Below are 11,068 nucleotides of genomic sequence, written 5' to 3' on the forward strand. Positions count from 1 at the left end.
TCTTTGGGAAGCAGCACTATTTGAGAACAGCAATAGGACATCAATTTTCTTTTATCTACTTTTTATACTTCACCTTTGCATGCATTCAGCTGGGGGTCCATAGAAGCACCTTTATATAATATAACGTAGCACCATATTTCTTATAATTTTCTTATTATACTGGGACCCAACCATGGACATGCATACACTCTAAAAACATGATTACCATTTCTAAATGTAGCATCATTTCAAACATTACAAGGCAAGTAATGATTATTAATACAGTACTTTACATGTAGATGATTTTTTACAGTACACATCAAAGAAAGTGCTAAAGTACAAAACTTCCTTGTTTTTTAAGTGTTAGGTAACATGAATATAGGACACACCAATGTATTACATTACATGAATATAAATTTACACACTTGCACATTTTCGGTATCCACTCAACTTTTAAAAGATTAGCAAACATTTATATCCCTACATTTCCCACTTCAAAACTCTGATGATGAAAACTACAAACAACAGCAGCAGGTCTTCTTCAGTACGTGTACATTCACATCACTCTGCCTGCACAAGCACAACCATATAAACACATACAGTTCGAGTTCTAAAAAAATACTATGGTAAATTATGATGGATATGAATATATTATCCAAATTTATAGCAATGATCTCAGTAATTTTTTAGATGACTATACTGAATGCCTTCTGCTAAAACAAAGTACAGGAATAAAAATCAGAAGATACAGTGAATCTGTGAAGATGCTTTAAGGCGCCAGGGTTGGAAACATTAGCTCCAGTTAACAGTCCAGATTTATTTTTAATCAAGCTATTAATTAAAGTCCAACAACCTGTAGCCCTCAGCCTATAGCCTTATCTTTTCTTTTACTGTCCATGGATGTTGAGATAGTCTCATCTGCTATAAAGAAACAGACCAGTAGTCGGCATGTGGGTTAAAAAAATATACATAAAAAAAAAAAAATAAAGCAGTGCTTCCCACCATAATCAGCTGGATTTTTTTATACAATAAATGAGATGACTTAAGGCATGCAAAATTTTACCCTCATACTATGAAAACTGTCAAAGTTACAGGCTCTCAAAGTGCATAAGTTTGTTCAGAATTTTTTTTTTTTTTTTTTTAGCCCCCATAACTTTATAAATACAAGAGATAGCAACAGGATTTTTGGTATAAAATGGTATAAAAATGTAAGTAAAAGAGACTTTTCAGATACTATATCATTTTTGACCACCACCTATCCCAAATGGTTATATGACCCTTGAAAAAGTCCATTTTTGGAAAATATGAACATTTAGTAGACATTAAACTGAAGGGGTTTTTTTCTCTTGAAACTACAATGTACCCCATGACACTGATGAAATTGCTTACATTTAATTTTAAAAACAAAATCACACTGAACATGTTCATTTGTTTGTAAATTGTGACACTTGCAGTGAATGAAACACTGATTAAAGTTTTTACCAGGACCTAAATGAAAATTTCATGTTGCAAACTCCTGTAATTATGAAGTTATGAGGGCTCAAACATTATGGAGAAAAAAAAAAGTACGGCTAATTGGTAAAAGTTTGGACTCACCCAATGTACTTACAGCTATAACCAGGGGTGCACATAAGTGGTCCGCAGGTACGTATTCGCTGTCAAAATAAAAGACGCGCACCAGATAAGATGTTGCAACGCGCATTTGCGTACATCAGATTTTCTGTGGGAGGACAGAGATTTGTTTAGAACTCTTAAAGATGTCGAAGAAGCAAGCTCCTTTAAGCAATTACTTTGGTGTTCCCCCACCTCCAAAGAAATGTCAAAAGGAGTCCGAACCGCAAAAGAAGTGGTTGCAGGAGGTGAGCTGCCTTCAAAAAAATGATGATGAACGCACAGAGATGTGGTGCGGAATATGCCGTAAAAATCCTGCTCTAGCGGTCAAAAACAGTGACTTTTATATGTACGCAAACGCACGTTGCAACTTCTTATCTGGTGCGCGTCTTTTATTTTGACAGCGAATGCGCACCCCTGACTATAACTTAAACAGTTATTTGTTTTGTTTTTTGACTGATTTTCTATGTAAAGCCCCTGAATGATACTAAAGAGAACATATAATAAATGCTAAACAGATTTCTACTTATGTAGTGTTTTTTTTACTCTGAGTACTCAAAGTGGTCAAATATGGCTGCATAAGATGCTTCTTGTGCTTTCATACTTCTGTGATTGTGATTCTGACATATATGATGTTCAGAGCAAGCTTGACAACACATAATTTAAACAAAAAAATTCCACCCTTTACCTGGGAAGCAAAAAAATCAAATTCATGCAAATTTAAGGTAGTGAATTTCATGTATTACCATGGTCTTTGTCAGCAAACTGGCAAATTGATCTCAGGAAGTTTTTTAAAGTTTGTGCAGGCCTTCTGTGCTTTCTTTTTTTGTATGTCTCAAAGGTTGGATGCACTGTTACAAATTAAAAAGCTATGTTTAGTTAAACTTAATAACCATTTTGTTTTCCAATTTCGTATTATTAGTATTTATAATACATTTATTTTATTTATTATTATTATTATTATTATTATTATTATCATCATTATTATTATTATTATCATCATCATCATCATCATCATCATCATCATCATCATCATCATCATCATCATTATTATTATTATTATTATTATTATGTTTTCTGAACAGAACTTTGCTCTCTGGAACTAACTGTAGGAAAAATGGAAAAGAAAATGGAAAACTATACAGCAGAACTAAAAACCTCTCTCTTTGTAGATCCATCTAATCTTTAACACCAATTCATACCTTTGCTATTTTAGCAGATGTGGGTTAAAATAGGCTAAAGTGAACAAACACACAATGACATTTGACTACTCAAAGAATTAAGCATTGTCTGACTAATGACAGCTAAAATATTTTGTTATGTGTCAATTATTATTCAAAAATGCCATATTTGACATTTTTTCACCAGTAGTTTCATGTTCAAGTACTTCTTCACATTGTTCATGTCAACATAACAGAATATTCCTGACATGAACATTTGATTTCACATTATTCTGTGAGATTCTAGAGTCTTGGTACATATGATAATGAAAATTTAATATAGCATTTGCATGAATATACACATATAGATGTTAAACTATTGAGAGCCTCAATAAGAAGCTGTCAAAAACCAACACAGACAATGAAAGGAGTTTTGAAGCACACATCAGCAGATTCTACAAGCAGAGAACTATGATTGTCACTTTACACCAAAGGCATATCTAGAGATGGTTCCTCTATGTCAACTAATTACAAAGCAGCAGAACAAAAGTGCAGCTTTTATTTAAAGTGCTGTTGATTTTGGAATTTTCAAAACGAATATCCATCATAATTTTAAACAATGTCATATTCCACCTCAAACATAATACTTTGTTTTTATGTCCATATCTTGGCCTCAGCCAGTTATTGACATAACCAATATCTAGGGTAGATGAGACAATTTTCCTAATTCTGTGACAATCAATGTTGAATCACATTTCACTAATGAGTTAATTAAATTATTAAATTTCATTTAATTTTTTAAAATAAACTGTGCTTTGTACCATATATACTTTGCCATTTATATGAAAATAAAACAACTCTTCACTAGATCATACAACAGACACACCAAACCAATCCTGTGCTTTTCAAGCACAAAAGCATTCCAAGAATTGCCTACTAAAACTAGAAAAAAACAAAAAAAACAATTGAAACTCTTTTTAAAATTATTTTTCCTTTTTTCCCCTTCTTCATTTCACTACATCTCAAATCTGTGAAACTGAGACAAAGACCCCAAAACAGACATGAGGTATCAAATATTAACTTCTGACTTGTTTCTGTTCAGATATAAACTTGACAATTAGCTCTGACACCTCTTCATATAAGCATCAGCATCTCGTGGGAAATATGACTTCCTGCATGAGAATTTAAAAAGCTGCCCACCTAATTCAAAATAAAGTTCAAACAGTCAACGTACTTTAGCTTATTAGGACCTGTACTTTAAAAAATATTATCTAATCTCAAAGGGTGTACCTCAGCTCCAGAGGTACTTTCCTTGTAAATTTCCATATTAGAAAGGAATATCGTGTTGTAGCAGACGAATCCCTTTCTGCTTATATTACTATTTCTTTCTTTTTTATAACAGAAATGATGTTGTCACTCACAGTAAAGTACTGCACTGTGTTTCAGTGGTAGTGGGAAGTATAAAGAAGCTACTGGAATTAAGTTAATCATGTTAAGATTAAGCATTAACATGAATCTATTTAATTGATTGGGTTTATGCTTTAAAATCTACTGAAGATAAAACTAGCTTTACCATTTGCACATTTAGAGTTCAGGTACTTCAATTTTTAGGTTTTTGTCCTTTTTAAGGACATTAAGGTTGATCTAGGTTTTTGCCTTATCCTGGTATGATGCTCAAGTCAAAGTCTGGCTTGGGTTCTTTGTCAATGTGACCAGCTCTACTTTCATGCTGGTCACAGAATGCAAACATAGGCAAATATACAGCAAAATGCCATCCAAGCTCATGAATAGCAGCACTTGGATGGATTTTAAGGACTTAAAGTAAAAAATGAACTTACACTTACATTTACACTTTCAAAAAATGTAATCGCTTGTTCATCAATAGACAGCAAGGAAAGGTAAAATACAAGGTTCTGCAGGCACAAGCATATTGATTTAAGATTTTCTATAGACCCATTTGAGCTTGATGTTGAGCCCTTTCGATCCCAACACCCCCAATTCACCAGTAAGCACTGGGCTATTTGCTGACATCAAGGTAACAAGCCCAGTTTATACCTTGACTTTGATCTATTTACGTCATATATATTTAAAAAAAAACAAAAAAAAAAAAACGGACCTGAGCTGTAATAGTGAAAACTGGGTATCAACATCCTCAAAAGACAATGTGTGAAACCATTTTCATAGCACCACACAATATTACAGAATAGGCAGGAAGGTACTTAAAGTATAAACTTTGATGTTTAATTATTCCTCCTCATGCCAAAAATAAATTATGAAAAAAAGCATTCTCTTTGGCAAAATGTTTAGAACTTGTAGAACTTGGCTGTAATGAGTGAAAGCCAAAAGATTAAAAACAAAAAACAAAACAAAAAACGGAGGCTTGTTTGTCTAGGTCAAAGTGCATAGACCTCTTCTCTCTATTATTTTAGAACTTTTCTACCATCAGTGTACCATCCGCTATATGTTTCAAATTCATGTGAATAATAGGAAGAGCAGCCACACTCCAAGCAGTCATGCAACATGGTGCATCTTTTTTCAGGTCTACGTTTAGGCTCTGTCAAATGTAGTAAAGACACTGAACGACAGAGGGTGCAGCCACTAAAGATAGCATATTACAATGTTGTGTGTTCAGCAGAACACATGTAAAATACCTTTCCTTCTGTCAATATGTTATGTAAATTTAAGTATTAGGATATTAGTATCACATAAAATAAATAATGTAACTCCAATAACACAGTTACTCTCTAGAAATGTGACATTAGATCTGTGTGTCTTTCCAGATAGCAGTCAGTTTTTTATTCTTCTGTTGGGCTGTATTTTAGGGTTCCTGAATGGACCGCTACATATATAGTTGTTTTCTAGTTTTATTAACCATTTTTAAGGTAATTATATCAAGTCATCAAGTGATCTAGTCTTTCAGCAAATTCTACAAGCCCATTCTTTTTCAAGTGTTGCAACACAGATTTCACGCAGAAGTCTAAATAAGGTTTAAGTGCTTGTGTTGGATAGAATTACTGAACTTGGATTGCAGTACCTATAAAGTTTTTTTAATTCATTTTACCTCCCCCATTTTTGTGAATGCAACACACAGTACAACTGCAGGGTAGAGTCTTATCAAAAACCAGAACATCATGTAGTGCTTTGTGTCCTTGTAATTTAAAGCAGGCTTCTACAGCACATGTCTCCCCCCATCGTTATGCTGCCGAGGTAAGCAGCACATTTTATACATTTCAGGATGCTCTAGTCTGGTCATTTGCACAGATTGATTGGCCTAAAGTATTGCACTGCAGGAAAAGCTGTCACTAAATTCATTTTTGCCAGCATTATCATGGACATTTAAAGCAATGTTTTGTGTCTCATATGAGGCAACATAAACTGGAACTGTTAACATGAATGAAAACCTTCCGGCTGGACCAGTGAAAAGGCAGCACACACCAACAGTATGTGATTAATGTCACAATATGTGTCTTATTTTTCTCCCCTCCCACCAAGTCTTAACTGGCAGCATTAATCTGTACAACACTCGTTTCCCATTTCCAATTCTGATTCCTGTAATTTAATTTCTTCTCCACTTGTCCAGTTGGGTTGCAAGTGTTCTATAATGCTGCTTGTGTGTATTGCACTTACAGTAAGTTCCAATATATGAGGTATTTTCTTCATTAATAAAAAGGTCCGATTTTTTTCTTTCTATATCATTTCTTAAATTGTACCTATCACAAAACACACTATACTTAACAAATTAACTCTGTTTATTTAAACTGACAAAATTTCTGCACATTAGTGTGCCATAAAATTGTTAACCATATTGCTTTGGGGGTAAAATATTAACAGATATTATTAGCGTCAACTTTCTATGTAACTTAGAATTAAAGTTTAAGCAAATGAACACTGCACTCTTGAATTTAACAGGGAGGTATGAGTATGGTATGGGGGAGCGCAGGGATGCAGCTGGCTCAGGACCCTGGGATGGCCCTGACTAACTGGCTACAACACAATAATCGGCAATGAGAAAATGATGACTGACTTCTTGGCATGTTAAAAATTTTGAGTTTATCAGCCCTTGGCAAATAAACTGAAAAGTTAATGAAGTACATCGTATCTGAGTAGTATGGTAGGGACACATACAGTACATCATATTATTGTCACATCTGGACAAAACTGAAACCCTAAATTAGGCTACATGCTAAAAGCACCATGAAGGTCAGTCCTCCTGTTCCTCACTGTCTTGCTGGCCATCTGTCCTTTTATCTTTGTGACAAGAAAAGATTCGTCGCATCTCCTCCTCGTACCTGATGAAATTCTCTCCGAATCTAGCCCAGGCTTTTAGGGGAACTGTGATGGTGTTTCTATACGGCTGTCGCACTTCGCTGATTTTTAAAAAGATACCATACCGGTTTGAACCCACATCAAAGTAAAACCTTTTGTTGTCCACTCGAAAAGACGCAGCCTCTGGAAGCTCGGGGTTGTCGTTGCGATTCCTGGAGCCTGCTCGGCTGCGGTCTTCGCTCTCTTCGTCCCCGTAGTCTTCAATCAGCTGTGACAGAGCGTCTCTGAACTCAATCAGTCCCTGTGCGGGTAACACTATGGTCTGCTCGATGCCCTGGCCGTAGTAGCCCATTGTGCCGTGTCCTTTGCTGACAGTCTGCCGTATGCGGAGGAATCTGCCTCTCTGGTTCTCCTTCAGGTCCAGAAAGTACTTTCTGTTGTCTCGCTCAATAAATTCGCTCTTGAGAACACGATGTGCATGGTCATCGGACACAACAGAACCGGTGGGGGACAGGTTCGCGTGATGCTCCTGCGCTCTCTTACGGGAGTCGTTCCCGCGGCCCTGGCCATTGTTACTGTGGTCCTCGACCTGCGGAGGCGCCAGTCCCCCCCGCAGTCCAATGCGGGCGTAATAATCTATAAAGTCTCCCAGACAGTAGCGTAGAGCGGGAGCCATCGACATAGACAGTGTCAGCTTGCTCTTTCTGATGTTATCATGACGGCCCCTTCCTATCCACACCTCGGCTATTTTAAGGAAACGGCCGCGTACACTCTGCTTGACATCCAGATAAAAGCGTTTCTTCTGGATGTCGACGCGTTTGGAAGCTAATTCTTGGATGTCATTTCCTTGCTGCTGTGACCAGGTCTGAACATATTGCTGAGGAAATGCATGTCTTGGTAAAGAGTCTGATGCAATCTTACCCCTGCCTCTTTCCATTCCTTTGCAACATCCATCAGCCATCATGATTTATATTCCACCACTAGACAGCACAGGACAACGCGTTTTGTCCATTACAAAGGGAAATTAACAGGCGAATAAAGCAGGCTTACTCATACAAATATCTGGAGCAACAAACAATTTAGCGAGATGCCTCGAATGACCTGAAAATGGCAGCTAGTTTGGAATCATCAGCTGGTCGACTTTCTGTGTCCCGATAAAAGGTCAAGTTCTCCTATTTAGCTATTTCCAGTGCAGACCTACATTCCATTTTCTGTCAAGTATTTGCCTTATACCTCCCCTTTTACTAAGGGAGCTAGGGAAACAACCAACCTGAAATGGGAGGAGGCGTCCAATACTACATGAACCCGATGAACCTATCCACCCCCCTCCCCGTCCTGAGAATACCTCAGTTAAAGAGACACGACTTTTATTCTAACCGAAGGGTGCAATTCTGATACACTCACATTTTTTAGACAGACTTTAGGAGAATTTGGGTAAAACTTGTAAGATGATTATTATGACACAAAAACCCCTAATATCTCAAATTATGGCATTCGTAAATCAGAACAGAGGATTGAAATAAAATACCAAAAATTAAATCATCGTCTTTGTGAAACAGTCAAACTGCTGCCTGTAGACTACTATTGCTTTACATATTTTGAAATTGATTAATCATCTTGACGTCACAGTATAGCTGCATCACTAAGACTAACAATGATCAATGATCAACAATGGACAATGAGGTCAGTTCCATGATCATTAATATACAAATTGGCATTACCATTGATCATAACAATGATAGCTTTGGTCCTCAGATTTCGTGGAGGATGAGAGATGTCATCATGATGGCAGATGAAACAACAGTCTTTTATCATCTTAAAACACAGCGACCAGGGAGCAGAAGAACATCATATCAAGAATGCCCTGAGTAAAAGTTGTTATCCCAGCTGGCCATTTGTCACAGCTGGGAAGGTACCTAAAGAATTCTCCAGGCTATCCAGGACAGCTCTAATCTCTCTGTCCTCTCTCCATCCTCCTCGCTTCTTCTTTGTTCTGACAATCACATACAAATGCATTTTATTCAACTAGAAAATAAACATGAAAATATAATTTTATAATAATTATTATAAGAGCAGGTAGGGGATCCCCATTTGATAACAATATAACACAACTTAGTTATGTGAAATCATCATTAATGAATGTGCACAAAACCGGAGTTACATCAGCTTTATAATTTTTTGTTAACTTTGACTACATGTCCACTCTTACCTGGTTTTTTTTCCCTTTGTATTATCTCTGCTTCTTTGCCGTCTTCACCCTGCTCTCTCTCCTCTCTTGGTGTTTGTGCTGTCACCATAAGTTAAATTTAACAGTGAAACATAATTTACAACCTGATAAAAGATATGAACCAATCCATATCAATTTATAGCAATATTCAAATTAATTCTGGGCTCCTGCTGGCCATTGACAGGTAACATCCTTTTGACTTACTGTCACCTGAAACTGGAGCTTCACTGTAAACCAACAAACCAACCAGTGATATGTCAGCAGTCAGGTTGCTCAGAAGATTAAAATGAGCTAATAATCTCTAGTGATACATTTGCTAAAATTTTGATGCACTTAAGAGAGCAAATGCACATAAGCAGACACATTATAAGTCATGTAAAGAGCTTAGGAAAAGCGATTGTTCTTCCTTAATTTTCTTGAAGACATTTCACCTCTCATCCCTGCAGCACATCTGGGACACCACCTAGCCACTGGTACAGATATGTGGATGACACTTGCATCAAAATCAAAACCCAAGAAGTAGAAGCATTCAGTGTTCACATCAGGGGCAATTCTAGGATCAGAGCTTTGGGGGTGCTGAGCACCCAGAGAGCTGCCCATCCAGGCAAGGTAAACTTTACTCATCATAATGAGACGTCCTCCCCGTCTCTGTCAGTCCCTGCATCCTTAAATGTCTCCAGTTGTACCAAGTTCCCTCTGACTGTCTCCTTGGTGCATTTAAACCCCTGTTCCTCCCTGTCCTCATCATCTGTTGCCTTCATCTCCATTATCAGTCATCAGTCATTTACCCTCTCTTTTTTCTTTTTCTTTTTTTTGCCTGTCCCGTTTGGATCTTTAGCCATCAGAATTGTTGTCTGAAGGCCAAGAAAGATGCCAAGTGGATTTACTTTACCAAGTGGATCATCATGGCCTTGCCATATTGGTCCATTCGATTGACCTTTATTATAATTATGTATTTATTTTATTTTCGTTTTTTAAAGACTGGACAGACATGACTAGGGGATAGGACAGGTAGAAAGAATGAAAGAGAGAGAGGGAGAGAAAGAAAAAAAGGGGAGAAGAGATGGTGAGAAGGGGGAAGGAAAAAAAAGAAAAACAAACAAAACACCTGGATCACCTGTATGGAGATAAAAAATAAAAAAAAAAACAGTAGAGAAAACAAACAACAAAGAGCAACATAATAAAAACAACACCATCACAATAAACTAGCTAACAGTAGATACTAAATATTACATGTTATTGTTTTTTGTTGTTTTTTTTTTTATTTCACCTGTTGAGAATGAAAAAAGAAAACAAGCAGAAGAAAACGAGAGCAATAGAATAAACAGCATCACTATGATATATGGGAATATAGCAGTAAATACTAAATATTAAACATTATTGTGCAGCACGTAAGATCGACTGCGCACAGTGTGCTTTGAGGTAGGAGCCAAAAAGGGTGTAGTTTGTGTGTGTGTGAGCACCTGTGTGTACACCTGTGAGCATGAACGTGTTTGTTTTTAAAAGGTTCCTTCATGTAATGATCTGCTAGAGGGTGTGGGGAGTAGGGATGGGTATCGAAAACCAGTTCTTGTTGAGAACCGGTTCCCACTGTTTCAATTCCTTGGAATTGTTTGCCATTTTTGCAAACGATTCCAGTCACCCCGAATGACGTCACCACGTTGCGGCGCATCATTTACCTGGCAGGAAACATGGCGCCTCAAAACTTTGGTTATACTTTACGAGAACGGATGACAACAGGGCAACTTGCAATACTTGAAAAGTAGATATTTCATTTAAGGGAGGAAACACTACAAATATGCAAAAGCATTTGCTCACAAAACAC

General features: G+C 36.9%; 1 protein-coding gene across 1 annotated transcript; it reads right to left on the bottom strand.

Annotated features, from left to right (window-relative positions):
* Positions 1–4,838: 4,838 nt before the first annotated feature.
* Positions 4,839–8,336, bottom strand: purg (purine-rich element binding protein G). The gene has a single exon (XM_005943048.3). It carries the CDS (start codon positions 7,978–7,980, stop codon positions 6,952–6,954), a length of 1,029 nt encoding a protein of 342 aa, XP_005943110.1. The 5' UTR covers positions 7,981–8,336; the 3' UTR covers positions 4,839–6,951.
* Positions 8,337–11,068: the final 2,732 nt, after the last annotated feature.

Source organism: Haplochromis burtoni, unplaced genomic scaffold, assembly GCF_018398535.1.
Source record: "Haplochromis burtoni strain Fernald_Lab_line unplaced genomic scaffold, NCSU_Asbu1 Contig_356, whole genome shotgun sequence".
Taxonomy (NCBI): domain Eukaryota; kingdom Metazoa; phylum Chordata; class Actinopteri; order Cichliformes; family Cichlidae; genus Haplochromis; species Haplochromis burtoni.